Source organism: Aquila chrysaetos, chromosome 20, assembly GCF_900496995.4.
Source record: "Aquila chrysaetos chrysaetos chromosome 20, bAquChr1.4, whole genome shotgun sequence".
Classification (NCBI taxonomy): domain Eukaryota; kingdom Metazoa; phylum Chordata; class Aves; order Accipitriformes; family Accipitridae; genus Aquila; species Aquila chrysaetos.
The window spans coordinates 20364147-20381790 of NC_044023.1; the positions used below are offsets into that span (position 1 = coordinate 20364147).

Here is a 17644-nt window from a genome sequence, read left to right on the forward strand (position 1 = left end):
GCAGCATCTGCTGCTACTTATCAAGTACTAAATTTGCAAGTTTTCCTTAAGTTTGATTTTAAAATGTTTTGTACATTTGTCAGTGCCAAAATCATGCTTCTTCTAGCCACAGTATAACCGTGTGTATTAATATATGCATGTCTAAAGGAATCAAGACAAAGTTACTGTTAGACGATACCACAGAGATTACCCTTACTTTTTAATCATCTCCTTTACTTACTTTAATCTAGCCATTCCTCGTGTTAAAATAAACATGTTTCAAATTGTCTTTCAGTCCTGACTGTCAATGAAGTACAGTTTAATCTCTAAAGGGGACGATGAGGTCTGACAGCTAGAGGGTGTTTTGTTACGGTCTTACCGATATTTTACACTGCCAATCACACCACTTAACTCAAGCCAGTGTTAAGATGTTTATCTCAAGACTACTATGACACAGTTCCAAATGTGTTAGAGGTACTTAGATAAAATGTGCTATCTAGACAGATAGCTGACTCAGTGGTCAGACTCAGAAAATTACAGAAAAGTATAGGTCAGGAAATACCTCTGATACAGCTGGTCTATGCTTCTGGTGAAAGCAGAACCTTGACTTATGGTCCTGTCAAGCCAAGTCTTGAATTCCACAGCTATCTTGAAGGAAAATAACTGAGCAGAACTGATTCTCCCACCCACCCCCCGTTTTTTAATGTTAACTAAAATATTATGCTACAATATTAAGGTTTTTAAATGCGTACCTCTATCCCTGTAAATTAAGGAATGAGCAACACCAGATAAAGGAGCAGATTAGTCAGCAGAGAGCAGATTAGTCAGGAATAAAGTTAGCTATTGATTTTAATCAGTAGCAAACAAGTCTCTTCTTTTCAAGCTCTTCCTAAGACATTAAAAGAGGAAAGGTAGCACTACTCTGACTAGAAAGATGCCCAAAGGCTTTGCTCAGAATCAGCACCTCCCCCAGTGCTGGATACTGCCTTAAAAATACTTGGTAATAATTCTGTAAACTTAAACAAATAACGGAACTAATAAAGCTGATTTTCTATTGATTTGTCTCTTGTGCTTGAAGTTGTTGCTACCTGATAAGGTATGAAAGGTTACTGAAGCTTCCACAGTGCTGACATGCTGTTAACATCTCTTTCCTGTATGGACTCTACAACATCTAAAAAGATGGCACTGATCAGTCAATAAAAGCACTCTTTCCCCTGTACAGGGTCCATTTCTGCAGAACTTGTAGGAAGTGGCCATCTTTGAGACCCCCCTAAAGCTCTGTCAAGGACACTGTGATCAGACGAGCCTCAGTTCTTCACGCAGTGACCTACAAGTCCTAAAAACACAAACCTGCCTTCCTCTGCACACCTATCTTAACTCTAAACTATGATCAGTCAAGTCTGGTTTGTTCATCCCTCCCTTTTCTTTACAATTCTTCCACTCAAATTTTAGCTCCTTCACAAATACCTTTTCTTCCATGTCAAGCTTCCACCCTTCTCTAATTCTCAAATCAACATTTACAGCACATTTCCTCCATATCACTCTGACCTTCTTCCTCCAGACATTCTCCATAAAGTCATTGGACTTGGACAGTCTTTCCTGGATATCACAATTTCCTTCATACTAATTTTTTTCATTATTCTTTAACAAATCTGCAGTTCCTATAAACCATACCAAAACCATACATCATTCTTTCTTCCATGTCTTACTGTTCTTGCCTTTTAAAATCTGAGATAGTTTACAATAGAGACCTATCATTTATATGTTAAGGATTTTGCATGAATAAACAGCAACATTTCCTCATGTGAAAAATATTTGCTCTGCAGCAGAAGAGTGCCAGAAAGGTACACATGCTGCAAAGGCCCAGAAGACTGAGTAGGCAGACAGGTAGGCAGAAAAATTGCAGAAATCTGATAAAGAAGAAAAGTAAGCAACTAATCTTAAACTTATGAATCTACCAGTAACGGTATATAATTAAGCAGAGCCCTACTGAAAGGTGGATCTTTAAAAAGAAACTGCTTTTCATTCTATAAAGAGATCAGAAAGAGAGAATGGTCCCTGGTAAGCATGATAGGTTACCGTAAACAAAATAAATTATCCCTGGAGCATATAAATGTTATATTAAATACATATGTCAGCCTGAGCCTTTGAAGATTATTGTGTTGCCTAAAAAGGAGTTTTTACGGTTGTGCAATTTGAAGTAGAATAAAAATGAACTTTTAACTAAGTTGAATGTGACTGTTAGAAAATACAAAAAACCTTTCATCTGGAATCTGTAGAAGCAAGACTCTAATGAAAACTTCAGCAGCAGCAGAAAGCAAGCTTTCCAAAAGTTTTATTCCCTCATAGGAAAGGCTGTGCAATTAGTTAGGCTTTATGGAGTACTACTTGACTTGCATTAGACATTGTAAGCGTGAACAAAATCTGGGCCTTCAGCTTTAGAAAATGTCCACTCCAAAAATGGTATTTTGCTAGAAACATGATGGTGAAACCTGCTCTCTAGTGTATCTTCCGGTTCCTCAGCCATACTTCAAAGGCAGTAATCTTAGCTGCCTGGTGGCTAACAAGCCTAGGGGGAAAATAAACAAACAAAAAAACCCACAAGGGCAAGAAGAGACAATGCACAGTAAAATGTAAAAAAGGACAAAAGAAAGAAGAGACACTTAGGACAATAAAAGAAGAAATGAAAAAAAGACAGAACACGCACACCATACACACAAGCTGGAGGAAAAGTAAAAAGGTTAAATAAAAATAGATTCAAGGTAAGGACTGAGGAGAGCTGAAGACTTTGCATCCTAATGAGAAGAGCTGATCCAAAAAGAAAAAAAATCTGGTAATGAGACATTAAAAAAACCCTGATGGTGTAAAAACAAAAGAGAGAATAACCGGGGATGAAAGTAAGAGCACTAATCAACAAAACAAAATCTTCAGTTAATTGTAATGCCATACAAAAAAAAAAAAACAAACCCCACAACCCCCAAACCAAAACAGCAATCTGTATTTCTAATTACTCTTTGTAGCCAAAGACATTATAAAGACAAAAGTAAAGTATAAAGTATAAAGTAAAAAGTATAAAGACAAGTTTTTGGTTCCAAGAAACCAAAGAAGATAAAAACCAAAAGGACATCAATACAAATCAGCAAAAGGAAGAAACAAAAAAATAGTTCTCTTGGTTCAGTGTTTCTGAATAAGAAAATATACTTTTAAAAAACCTGCTAATTTTTTATGTCCCTTTCCCACACTAAACTCACTTTTCCATGTAGTAACTTGACGAGTCAGTTCCCAATGACATTCCTGATTCCACAGACACTGTGTAGGCGGGAACTGTCCTAATGGTAGCAGTAACAGAGCACAAAATACAGGGACTCTAAAGGTACCAGGTGTCAAATTCTAGTGCCAGTACCCCAATACTGTGGTGGCCTGTACTGTAATCCACCATCAGTTTTAACGTTAGCATTCCTACCTTGTCTTACCAGTCAGTTTATCCTCAATAAACAACCCTCTAAACAGATACACCATTTCATATTTGAGGGTAGCGGACTTCCCCAGTACGAGATGCTGCACATCTGACAGCACACGATTTCCATCGTATCTCTCAGTTTCCATCTTCTTGTGTAACAGCTTTGGACAGCACGTTTTATCAAGAACACAACCTTCATTCACACAGGACAGACAAATGTTTTTGCAAGCTGGCCATGGCAGTACACCTACCATGAGTTGTACACGTTTTAAACATCTCAATATTTGAAGTCTCTTTACAAGATGTATGCTTGGAAGTCCTCATCATAGAAGATGATGGAAACTACCTTATTGTAGATGCTTTCCTTAACACAAGACATGAATTTGGAACTCAGGAAGAGTAAGAAATCTGTGTACTCTTCATTTTATGCCTCTTTTCCGTAAGCAATAAAAAGAAACTGCATGAAGGTTTCAATCCCTCCTCCTTTATGCCCTTAAACAGGTTCAAAAGTAAACAGGGGACATTTGTATCTGATTTTTATAATAAAAAAGGTTTGACCTCACACCTACCTGCAGGGGGATACATGCATACACAAGCTCAAAGAATCACCACACATCACTTCATAAAACACCCTGAAACATACTGCAATACGTATAACGTTCGTGCCCCTAGAGCTTCTGTGCTCAAGTACCCTTTGGCTTTTTGTAGCTAAGCACTAGTCTTCAAAGGCTTCTTATAACAAGCATACCCTAATACCAATGACAGCCTCCTTATCCTTCTAGCTGTATAGCACACCTTCGCTTAATGCAGCCAGACTTCTCCCCAGTTCTAGTGGAAATAACATAAAATTTCTCAAGTAGTAAAGAAGGTCCTTCACTTGGCACAGTCCTTGTTTCTTTTATGTGCCTTTTCTATGTCACTTCCACTTCACTAAGCATGCATACTGTAATACGTATTAATGCAGACATGCAGTCAAATTGCATTCAGCTTGTGAGAATTCCTGAATCTGTAACTCGGATTAGCCAGACCATCCCTTTGATTGGATAAAGCATAAAAGCAATATAAAACCACAGGGAACTCATCCTATTGACGATCAGATTCTGGGTCCAACAGCCTGGACCCACCTTCTGCCCTTTTGTATTTCCATTCATAAGAGACCTTCAAGTGGAACCTGTACTCCCTCTCATGGTGGTTTCTTTCACCACAGTTCACTCAGGTTTAGGAACCTCCAATGGTTTCAGATCCACATTAGCCACTTGCCATCCCCAGCCACTGTTGCCATTCAAACAGCTGTAACCATATCGTCAAAACTGAGGTCTTGCTAAGGGAAAAGGTGGGTGGTTGTCATTAACATAACCCAAAAACCAGATAGCCTCTTATGTTACTTAAATTTCCCCAAGATCCACAAAACTACATGCTCTTCATTCAGCCATACGAAGGCTGGACTTTTTTTTTTTTTTTTAATCATCCTTATTAAATATATGCCTGTTATAACAAATGATTTAGAGAAAAGATGATCCTTTATGCAGTCCCATTTTCTGTGTAACTTTCATTAGCAGGATTGCCAGGCTTTCAAGCTTTTGTTGTTGCCCCCAAAATGCAGCAGCGTACGCATGTGTTTTTCTTCAGAATCTCAATTTGCAATAAAAACATTATCAATAAAATCATCCAGCAGCTCTTCATTTTTGTTATACTCCTTAACACAGGCAAACATTAGCAATGTTTCATTTACTACAGAGTGAACGGATACAAACAAACAAAAGAACCCCTCATTATTCTATTTTCAAGCCTCTTGTACCTTTGTCCAATGCTTTTTAAATCAAACGCTTACAATGGATATAATTAACAATTTCTGGCTTCAGAGGCTGAAAAGAGACTAGTAATGAAGATCAGATTACATTTACAGTAAAATACATAACATTTACCCAAATTCCATTGTTCTCCCATAGAAAATGTGAAAGTGCAGGTATTATTAGTGCACTAATATTTGTTAAGAACCTCTGGTGAAGGGATTATCATTATCTACTGGAGTAATATCGGATTTTCATACTACATAGGAAATGAACAAAGGACAATAAAAGAATATGCATAATAGTAACTTGTAATGCTCTCTGCAATCACTGTGTACAGAAAGGTAATCTCAGTTATCTGTTAACAGTACTGCTAGAAGGTCATCTACTAAACCTGAAACCATTCCTTTTAGTTTCTAAAAGCACACAAAGATTTTTCCTTTGAAAAAAAGTCTCTGAGACCCATAAAAATAGCAGTAGAGTAATAAACGCCATGAACTTCTGTCATACTGTGTAAATAAAATAAAACATCCTACAGAAGACGTGTTCATCAAACAGAGATAAGGGCTGATACTAGTACAATCTTCCACAGTTGATTCTTGGAAAACTTGCTGTGAAGTATCTGCACCTTAGTTGGAAGTGGATACAAAACCCAGTTTTGAGTAATTTTTCCATTGAAAATACAACTAAGAAAGGGAGTACAGTTACTTGAAAAATCTGAAAAACAGAGGAGATAAGGACCAGCAACAAAGGACCCATTTTCTAACTATTACTATCACTACACAAGGATAGGTTTGATTTGATCTCGGATGCCATGACTTACTGACACCGGCAGCTCCTCTGAAATCTTGGAAGATTACAGCATACCCTTAAAAGGGAACTTTTTCTTCATAGATACCTGAAATTCTAGAATGGCCTTCATGAACAGTTAGCTCCAAAATTTGTTATGCAGATGAAAAAGAGATCACACACTACACTAAATAACTAACACGTAAACGCTTAAGATTAAATGACCACTTTATAATATGTGTGCTCCACACACAACTGTCTCAAAGATTTCAGGATGTAACTGTCCATCAGAAAAAAAAAAAATTTTCTTCGAGGACAGCAGAAGTAACAGACTGCTCCTCTAAGAAGCACAGTTAAGACTGAAAATTGTAGGGTAAAACCATATTTCTTCCTTCAAGAACAATAACCTAGAACATAACATAGCATCACAGCAATTATCATTCAAACAACAGGTGTGTGTATATAAGTATGTTCTCACCAAATGTATGGGTGTCGTGTTCCTGATGACTTTCTCCTTGTAAGGCTATCATTTTTTTATGAGCATCAACCCACCATGGTTTGTACTTTAAGACATGCTGAATAGCTTCATCTTCAAAAAAATCAGCTCTAGAAAAAAAAAAAAACAGAGTCATATGCTATTTATTTCAGCTTATATTGTATGTGGGTATATTTTAATGTATGCATAGAATACACCTGACTTGGCTCCAGGCTATTTTCCATACCTTAGAAATACAACAAACCTGACCAGTAGCTGTACTTTGACTGAAAACCAGAAAATAATCATTATTAAAAGCATAAACAATATTCTCTTATCTTACAGTACCCCTTCCTTACCACCCCCACCTTTCTTGAGTCACCCAGAAACATAGGAAATTGATGAGCTTGCAGCATGACATGAAGGTAAACAAACCTGATTTGTTCTGGATGAATCTAAAGGAAAACATGCCAAAGAAAAGACTTCTCAGAGAATGTCACTGGCAGCAAATGTGATTTTACTGGGAAGCTCTCCCACTTTAAAATTGCATATACTTTGGAGAGGAAAGGTATGCAGCTGAAGGGCAAAGATAAAGTTAGGCTAGGGACTGACTTTTAGGTAAACAAAGGCATGCTGTAGCAAGGTAGAAAAAGAAGAGTTGTACATGAATTCTGGAAGAGAGATTACCTCCATCTCAGCACAAAGCCACTATGGTAAAAATCTCAATATAGTAATTCTGGGAGGATTTATACTGAAGGATTCAAGTTCTAAGCCTCCTCTTACCATTTTAGCTTTTTCTTCAAGCCGAACAATAGTATAAATACCGAGAACTGAAAATAATGCAGGAAATTTCTTAATACCTTCTTAATCATCATACAAAACCTGTCCAGTCTACTGTGCACAGAATATAAGCTCTCACACCAACAGATTTTTTGATGCCTGCCTTCAGTGTCTTTATAAAGTAACTTAAAGCTATCAGCCAGTGTACATTTTCCTCATAGGCAACAGAACACTTCTGTTTGCTCCCAGAGCTGTCCTTCTCATCAGGGTACACAGAAAAACAATTTTTGTTGAAGAAAGTTGGTATAATCTGTTCTGAAGCATCCAAAACACAGCCATTAAACTAAATGGTTGTAGCTCATCTACCAGGCTAGAATACAGGGTCTAAGATGGAAACTTACAATTACTGTACTTTGCATCACATTATAGGCTACGCATTACTTCAGTTCTAGCGAAACATACTTCCAAGTGATGTTTCAAGAAAGCTTTTCTAATTTCTATGTGCTACGGAAAGACATGCGGCTGCCTCTGAAACACCTGACGGGGGAAAAATTCAAAGTTTGTAAAGATACCTTCTGAAACAACTCAAAATGGGTTAAGCCTACCTCTCCCCAGCAAAATACACCGCAAGTACTAATTCTCCCTACTGGGGACTACACTCTTCTCCCACCAAATCAAGCTTGCAGGAATCACTGTATCAATAGATCTCATGGCTTCAATTTAGTTTACTTATCTGGAAGTTTCTGAACCTAACTTGACCTGAAATGCTCCAACGTGAAAGGCACAAAGAATCATTTCCACCTTCATTACATAGGATGAAGCACAAAGAAATACAAAGTCTTGGTTTGGAACTTTTCCTCATTCTGCTGTAAAAAAGGTTTCATGTGACAAAGGCAAAAAACTAAGTGGCCTAGACAAAAATCTTCATAACTTCAAAACTCAAATTTACTTCCTCATAGACCAGGATGGTTCAGTTTCGCACCTTGTTTCACATGGGGAAAACAAAGTTCTGACACCCACAACCCAAACTGCTGGCAGGGACTGGCTACTCAGCTGCTTAAGAGGTGAACCATGAAACGTTCTGCAACAGTTCACAGCAGCCCCTGCTTGAATACAGACTTAAGCAGTAATTAAACAGTAGAGTAACCCCAAAACAGATAAGCAAGGTCTTGTGTCAGTGTCACACTTAAGAATACCATCTAAGGCCTGCTGTGATGAGTCAAAGAAACAGACAAATAAAAAGTAAAGTTATTATTTCCAGAAGCGATCTCAAACCCAGTAATTTAAGAAAAGAAAAAGTGACTATATTTCAACTGAGGTAGTTTTACTTGACCAGGTGAAGTAAATCAATACTCACAGGTAATGATCAGGCTCAAACTTGGCAGCCTCAGCTGCCAGGCGTTTCCTCCTACGTTCATCTACAGGAGTTTGGTCTGGATCCTTAATGTCAATAACATCACTGAGTTCATCCTGCAAATGGAACAAAAATTATATGACCAAGTCACAGGTATGATATGCAAGATTTATTTAGTAAGACTTTAGGAAGGATGCTTATCAGCATTGCTCTGAAATCCCTAGTTGCTCTTCAACCTCCCTTTCCAATCTTCCAAATTCAGGCTCTATTGTGCAAATACAACATCAAAATTCCAAGGAAATTCAATTACTTGAAGCTCCTTAGAATTCATGATACTATGAAGTCTATTCAGGCCGTTTTATCATAAGGCAGGCAGGTTATTTTGCATTACGATAGAATTTGCAATGTTTAACAAAAGCACACAACCACAACAAGGACAAGATAAAACCCATAGATACTGTTCCTGCAACTTTTGAGATTACCCTCGCACTCTGAAGTGGCCATACCTTAATTAATGGGCAATTGCAGTGCCCTTTTAAGCATCAAGTAGTGGTACATTAATGCTGATGGGAAATGTACTTCTTCACGAGTTTCATGGTAATACACTAGTGTATATACTCTAACAGAATGTAAATACTTTCTCCATAAATAGCAATCCTTCTGCTCCAAACCCTGAAAATACCACAGTTCATGCAATAATGAGTTGAGTTATATAACTGAGTTGCTTTAAAGAGCTACAACTTAAATTGCTTAGAGTAATAACACCACAAAAAATTAAGTTATCATCTACTATTTTAATAAAAGCTCTGTATGCTACAAATATGATTGTACCACATAGCATGCTACAGGTTCTAGATTAGATTCAATCTATTCATGAATTAAAGAAACTGCTGAACACACAAGAGGAAAGTAACTGCATTTTAAAGCTCCTATCCTACCAATTAATCCACAAAAGCAAATTTCAGTGCATCAGCATAACCCTAGCAAGTCCCACAAATATCAGGTGGGCAGACACCTTGAAGAGTGCACACTTCAAAAGTTATTGTCTTGTGAGAAAATCAAGTCTAAAATAAAAGGTACAAAGAGAAAATTACCATGAATTTCACAATGAAAAAAATTTTAATGTAACAACCATAACAGGACCTATAGATTAGCCAGCTTTATTTTAATTGACTAATTTCTTTTTAATTTAAAAATAAATAAAATTCATGGCATCTGAAATACACTATATATTGATGTTAAATATGTTTGAAGTCAGAACAGAAGACAACACCAACTATAAAGCAAAAGCACTAACAGCAGACTTAACAGCCTGTAGACTGTTTGCAGCTTGCTAGAACTGTTCACCTGGCACGTGGCCTACTTCATACAGGCCTTTTTCTCCGTGCCTTCACGTGCTAGCGATAGCAGCCCACTTCCAGAGGCCAAGGACCCCACTCAGCCCTTTCCTCTAACACTGAAACTACTGCAGAAACAGGCTGGCCTGGTGACTCTGCAACACAATTAACTCAGTCTTGACCACCCCCCACTTCTACAGGAACAAGGATTTGCCTGTACTACTACATGCAAAAGCAGTACATTCTTAGTCACAGAATGGGATAATAGAGAATGGTTACCGAATGATCCCCTCCTGACTACGGCAGGAGCCAGGAGGCCTCGCTAACAAGAAAGTTACCCAGAACTTTTATGACAGGAAAAGACAAAAATGCACCTACCTGCAGCCGCTGGAACACCCCTGACCGCAAACTCCCAAATCCGTAACGGTACTGTAGTGGTAGAGTGCCTTCTGCACTTTCTTTGTAAGGTGTCTGCTCTATTTCCCAGTCAAATTCTTCTTCCTCCTCCTCAGACAACTCAGCAGAGGCAGCTGTATATATTGCATGGTCAGAGAAAGAAAATTATTACATAGAAAATACATACGATTTAATAGAGAGGCAAACACTGATAACACAATAACCCTTTCTCATTTTACTACATCTTTTAAGAAAACTTATACAACACTGGGCCATACAGGCAGATGCTTACATCAGTAATCCAAAGGTCCTGCTCCACATTCTCCAACTCTCAAAAACAAAGACCAGGAACACTAAAGTTTTTAAGTATACTCCCTCAAAGACTGAAATTATTGTTCCACTGATTTCAATAAGATCAGAATTTGATGCTAAGAGAACCCTGACAGGAGCAAAGTGATGTTATCAATAATTTAAGAAAGGTATTAAAAAATTAAACACAGATAGTCAAACATTCTTGTCTGTTAAATAGTGATGTTAAGTCACCCACTGGAACCTGTGGTTTTAATTAGCTTCTACCATTTGAGCTAAAAGTCCAGCTGTGCTAGCTTGTAGTAAGCAGAAGACTCAAATGTGTGTGTATTATACAGCCACTAGAGGGGTACAAAGATCTGCAGAGGATTAGCATATGTTAAGCACATTTTGGAAAAATGTAAACATAACTAAGCCTATAAAGATGATATGTATATCATCTACAACACACTTATTTCTATACTTACCCGTACTTTCAGATTAATTCACACCCTTCTCGTACCTTAGACTAGACAATAATAGAAATACTGTGTTTTTCTACATATATCACTATGTAGACCTATAACTATTTCATTATGTACATGTATCACTAGGATAAGCAAGATTTTTTGTCATACCTATTTCTTCAACTAAAGGTTTTGCTGATCTTGATTTCTTTGGTGCTAAGAGAGATGTCAGCATGTCCAGTCCCTCAAAATATTGGCCAGGAATCTCCTTAGGTAACCGAATTGTAAAAGTTCCTTAAAGGAAAGTCAGAATATAGTTAGCGCATTAAAATATCCAGACAAACAAAAATGTGCATTTTTCCTCTAACAAATAAGGCTCACAGAAACTGGGACATATGCAGGTAGCATTTTATTATGCATCAATCTGCGCATGTTTTTAACCTTACTTCACAAGTTTCACAAAAATCAAAGATTTTAATGATAAAGCATGAAAGAGGATATTTAACCAGTTGTAGCCTCCTGACTCACAGTGTATAAACACAAACCAACACAATACAAGCTTTATTTTATTTTTAATCCTTCTACCAGTCAAGCAACAAACAGAAGATCACAGGAAACTACATTCAGCAATCTGATTATTGTCTTAAGTCAAGCACGTAATAAAGGCTTTGCAAGCAGCAAATTATAGGTTTTATTGCTGGTTTTTTAAATGAATATATTAATTACAGGAGGTACATATTTTATTCCAGAAATATCTTCCACCTTAAAGTGTGGAGAAAGGCTAATGTCTTCTCTCTTTAGATGTAGCCAAGAGACTGCCTCAGGATTATCTCATTTCTACTCAGCACTACCTGACTTCTTTGCGGATTTACTAGACTAATGATCTTGCTACAGTAACATGTCTAGCCCCCACAGGGCTTGAAGAGGACTTGTACATAATTTCTTCATTATTAGAACAGTTTTGAACACGTCCTCTGTGCTTAAGGATGGCCTAAGTACATACGATATATCCTGAGCGAGATTTTTTTAATACTTCATAACACAAGAGAAACTTAACATTTATTCACAGTACTGTATATTTCACTGAAGTTCTACACAATTCCAGTGGAGCAAAGTATAAATAATCAGAGAGTTAGTAGCACTTTTAACAGCACATTAATACTAATAATATTAACTAATACCTTTGTCTGTATTATAAGATGCTTTTTCTCTGCCATCTTCTACAATTCTTCCAGGAAGTGTCAATCTGCAGGCAAAAAATGAGATGCCTCATTGAATGCCTGACTAAGTCTGCAACTTAACATCTCACCCTGTAAAAATGTAAGGCACATTCCAAAAGCAGCACAAAGGACTTGACTACATGACTCCTTTTGACAGTAATGGAAGTCATGCAGTTAAATCCCCATGTACTTCAAAATCTTTTTCCCTAACTATTGGCACAAGAGATCAGCATCTGAGGTTGAGAAAATTTGTGACTCCTGGTTTCCCAGCTTGGATGAGGTCACAGCCACCACAGAGATGACGCTCTTCGCACTATGTGCAACACTTGGAAGATGCTGCAGTTTAAAAACTTTAAGCTAACCCACAGTGACAGGAAATGAGAACTTATCCAGAGTTCTTGTATTGCTTATTCAGAATAACTAAGTCACTGCATTCTACCAGTCCACTAAAATCCCTGGTGGTCTACTAATGTATATAGGGGAAGCATGTCCAAGAATTCAGGAAGCAGAAAATGAGATAGCTTAATAGCTCATCAGCTCTTACATGGCAAAGGTTCTCTTACACTTAACACACATACTGAGATTGCTTCTTGTTCCTTTTCTATAGCATAGTGGGGAACTTGCTATCTAGAGAAAAGACACAGCCTGGAACCTCACTTCCTACTGCCTCCACTCACATGACTTTTCCCCCCCACTATGTTATTACAAATGCATGAAAATCCATTCTTCACCAAATATGCCGTAGCTGGCTCTCAACGGGGAAAAGACACACTTATTCTACGCAACTTGCATACATCCAGAGAATTTTCATGCCATTTTACAATTAAAAATCTATTGTAAAGTAAATTTAGAAAAGTATTTCTTTAAACTCCCTTTAATGTGATTTAATGCCTAGAAACAAAGAGGCCAGATCCATAAAAACAATTCTTTGCATGAAATGGGCTGTCTACAGTTGACAGTGTAAAAGCTGCAGATGAGGAATGCTCTGAAAGGACCAAAATGAAGTTCATTCTCTGGCTTTTATTTATTTTATAAAGTTCAAATTTTTTTAAATCCTTCCACTACTTGCCTGAGAAAGTACGGCTTAGCATAAAATTTAAAATCTTCCCCTTCAAAATACACGTCAAACTCTGAAGCTCTGGCATAAGGTACTTTGATTATTATTGTAAGAAAATCTGGATCCTGGGTCAGTTCAAAAGCTGGAGTTATCATGATGAATCCAGCAGGAAAAGCAACCACTGGTTCTGTGGCCCTATCAAAACAAGAAAACAAGAGAAGATTACTGTAGTTTCGAATTTATGAGAGCAAAGAGCATCTCTTCAAAATTCTCTAAGAACAACATTTCAGATTCTCACAAAATTATCTTCCACATGCTCAAGAAGAAAACACTCATGACAACAAAACAAAAAAAAGTGTTATCAAGAATTTGAAGGTACCACCTCTCTGCACCTTAATGAAACAACTGAATGTAAATGAATGCAAACATTTGGAGCACAGGGAAGCATCTATTATATTCTGCATAAAAAACACACTAAATTCAGTCCTAGAACGTGGCAGCTTTTCATAGCTGTTGTTTATAATTTCACACATAGCAGATGTTACATCTTTACAGTTCATTAGTGAACCAATCACAGATCTCTATAAGAAAATATTGAAAAACAGTAATACTTCCAAAAAATTAGAGCTGTGTTTTATAATTCATATACATATTAGCCAAAATACAAGCAATAGATTCAGTACAACCCAAACAGATTACCTGGGCATACACACTAAGCATACTGCTCTTCACGTCAAATTTAATGCACAGTAAAAGATGCTCCTCTGCAGTGGGTTCATGACACATGAGCTGTCTGAACAGTTTAAACACGAGCAGTTGACACACTCAGGATGTCCAATGTGAACATGCTTACTATTTTGATCATTTGCAGGGTTTTCACAAATCTTGAAGAAGCATCCTAAAAACCTCACATTCCTTCCAAAGAGTCAGTCAAAGAAAACATAAATAATACGGTAGTTGTAAGTTAATTAAATTACCTAGAGGATACCTGGGATCTCCTTCACCAAGTGCTTTTAAGGACAGTTTAGAGGAACGTCCATCAGAACCACATGTATGTATGTACATGGGCATGTGTATATATTTAGTATGAGAGAAGAAATTTACATAGTACCATTCACCTGATATACAACTTGTCTGACCCTTCAGTAGCTTCTAAATGCAAGATAATTCCTCAGGCTTAACTTAGAATCCAGTTTGGGGGGGGGGGGGGGGGGGGGGTTGTACAAAGGATGACATGCTTTTCAAAATTAACTTTTTAAGACAAAAATATTTTTACCAAAAAATGCAAAACAGAACTATTACCTGTGAAAGACCTACTTTTCACTGACTTCCACAGTTAACTTTATTAAACATATCCCCATTCTTACAACTTTGTGAGCAAACATGGAGCATTTATCATTAATAGGGCTGAATTAACAGATTACCCATTTTTTCATATAGGTAATTCATAGGAGTAATCTACTTCAACTGACAGGTATTAAAGAAGTGAAACTCCCCATTTCACCGTATCACTTGATTCCAGGGCAACATTCTCACCCTTTCCAGGCTGAGAAGCTGCCATGTGTTTATCGAGTTGTAACTAGGTAGGAAATACCTGGCTTGACAAACACCTGCAAACTGATGTACGGTTCTGTAGACTTTCTTCTTATCTATTTAAACACCAGACACTGTCTAACAACATGCAATAAGAAAACAAAAATCCACTAGCTCATTTAGACCCTTCAAGGATGATACCCCAGCCTACATTTTTATCCTCCGAAATGTGAGGTTTATAACATTTAACAGCAGCCCCAAAGCCAGGCCCAGCTGTTCCCGCTCTGAGCTCCTCAGTGCTGCTGCATTTTTGGCATCCCTGACGCAAATTAATGACCCCACACACTAACGTGGAGGTTCCCACACAAACCCCAGGTATTTCATAGCCCACAGCCTAGGAACCCTTGCTATCCCTCCCACAACACCTCAATATTCAATCCCCAGCAGCACTAAAAATCAGGTATCACAAAATAATTACGTTTCCCAGTCTTTTCTGTAAAAAAGACCCCTGTGCACTAGAGGAAAAAAAAAACAAACCAGCTCGCAGAACTGTTTCCGTCGCAGCAAGAGGCTGGCAGCAAAAGCGACAAACGCTTTGCTCTGCTTGACCCCAAAGGCACTACAGTAAGCCATCATTTCCCTCCGCTGCTCCTTAAACTGGCTCGAAACCCGACTTTCCAGCCCCACCGCGGGCCCCCACAAGCAGGAGGCCCGTCAGCCGTACCCCCGACGACCGCGGCACAAGCGGAGAAGCCGCCAAGCCCGCGGGGGAGGCGGTGAGGGACGGGACGAGCCGGGCTCCCACCAGCAGACCCGCACCACGGCCGAGGGCCGCGAACCACCCCCCCAACCCCGGGGCCTCTTCTGAGGGGAGAGAGCCCTCCGGGGACGCGGCCACCAGCGGGGAGAGCTCCGCTCCGCTCCGTTCCGTTCCGCTCCCCTCAGGCCGTAGCCCGCCGCGGCAGCCGCCCGGCGCCACCACTCACCGCGCCGCCGGCCCGCTCGCCCGCCCTGCACCGCGCGTAGCGTGTGTGGCGCTGAGGCGGCGGACGCGCATGCGCAGGCAGCGCCGGCAGGGCGGGAACCGGCGGCAGCTCCGCCGCCTCCCTCAGGGTGAGCCCCGGTCGCCGCTGCCCGCCTTCGGCAGAGAACAGAAGGGGAAGAGACGTGAGGGGGTAGTACCGGCAAGTGAGCGGTTTCCCGGCCCGGGGGGTAGGCAGAGGGAGTCTGCGCCACCCCTCGGGTCTGGCCTTCCCTCACGTTCCCGGCACCGTCTGGTGGTGGTCGGGGCGCGCCGGGCCCCGCCGGCGAGGGGGTCCCTTCCCTCCGGCTGGCCTTGTTTTTTAACAAAGGTGGTGATCTGGTGGGCCTGACGTCCTGGTTCAAGCGAAGTCCGACGATCTCAAGAGATGAAAGCGGTATTTGATAAGATCCTAACCGTCACCCGGATAGATCTACCGAAACGCTAGTCAGAGGACGGGGTGCTGCAGCGTGAAGATTGCCTGTGTAACTCCAGCTCTTCCCTCCTTCGCGATAGCTGCAGCCACACCTAAAACTGTAGGCATCTGACATGGTCAGACCCCGCTTCTTAAACGTGACAGGCTACTGAAAGTAAATCCTGTGTCTTGCAGCTTGGAATATAAGAAATGCTTCCGTGTAGAAGTAAAGCATACGGTGAGAACAAATAGCTCTAGAGAGGAGAGAATGAAGTTAAGAACTGAATAAACAGGAATAGAAGGTTTGGACCTAATGTAATTTAAATTGAGGCGGTAAGGATAAAATAATTTCAAGAACCGAAATGTATTGAAGTGGAGGGCTGCAGAAATAGAGTAAACCGAAGAGTGACCCCATAAGCGCTGTCAGAATAGGAATTCCCAATTATGTAAGTCTCTTCTAAGACAGTGGATAAATGCAAACAAGACTGACAACGTAGATAAGAGGCAGATCCTGATGAATCAAAAGAAATACAGCATTAAGGAGAAAATGCAACAAGCAGCTTAAAAAATTGCTAAAAGCAGAAAAGTTGGTTTAAAAGCCATAATTTGCTTATCTTTAAGTACAGCATGTAATGTACAGTTAATCTGATTTTTCTGTCACTAGACCAGGAAAGTTATTCTGGTTCCAGGTAATTGTCTACATTTTTAAATGCTACTGATTCTCTTCCTCTCCCTGCCCCCTCTGAAATGCATTCAAACATTTCCTGGAGGGAAAAAAACATAGTTATGTAACTTCTGCTAATGAAGTTTTAAAAAAACCAAACACCACAATCTTCCAGGCTGATAAAGATTGATTTTTCCTGCTGGAAATCCATTGAATATGACATCTCTTCATGAGAAAGCATCTTCGCTCTTGTATAGAGCTGAACCAGCAGTTTAAACACTGCACAAAAAATAAATACTTGCTTCAAAATAGATCATTCTCCCCATTGATCTAAGATTGATGGATGGCTTTAATATTTGGCCTAAACTTCCTTGTGTCCCAGGTTTTACATGCAGAACTTGAAGATGCATGGCATATAAAATGCATCTTTTTATATTAAGAAGCTAATGACATCTAATTTCAGATGCTGATTTGACTTGGACCAAGACCTTGATCAAGTCCTCGGAAACTTTTGATGCATTTCCAGAGAACTTCTGCCCTCATTAACTTTTGGACCTTACCAATGTAATCTATAGTAAGAATGTTGGACAGGAAGCTGAATTATGAACCAGCAGGCACC

General features: G+C 39.2%; 1 protein-coding gene across 6 annotated transcripts in view; it reads right to left on the bottom strand.

Moving 5' to 3' along the window:
* The window catches only part of SHQ1 (SHQ1, H/ACA ribonucleoprotein assembly factor), a 56171-nt gene extending 40188 nt beyond the window's left edge, over nt 1-15983 (bottom strand). For 2 of the 6 annotated variants that reach the window (XM_029995876.2, XM_029995882.2), the window contains exons 1-7: nt 15912-15983; nt 13405-13587; nt 12297-12361; nt 11287-11409; nt 10343-10494; nt 8631-8743; nt 6497-6624 (exon numbers count right to left, since the gene is read on the bottom strand). In XM_029995876.2, coding sequence (XP_029851736.1) covers nt 6497-6624; nt 8631-8743; nt 10343-10494; nt 11287-11409; nt 12297-12361; nt 13405-13587; nt 15912-15982 — 835 coding nt within the window. In that variant the 5' untranslated portion in view covers nt 15983. Of the gene's footprint in view, nt 1-6496; nt 6625-8630; nt 8744-10342; nt 10495-11286; nt 11410-12296; nt 12362-13404; nt 13588-14245; nt 14483-14503; nt 14589-14986; nt 15413-15462; nt 15875-15911 lie in introns of those variants that run through there. The other 4 variants (XM_029995879.2, XM_029995880.2, XM_029995878.2 and 1 more) reach the window with 4 other exon arrangements.
* Between the last annotated feature and the right edge of the window lie 1661 nt (nt 15984-17644).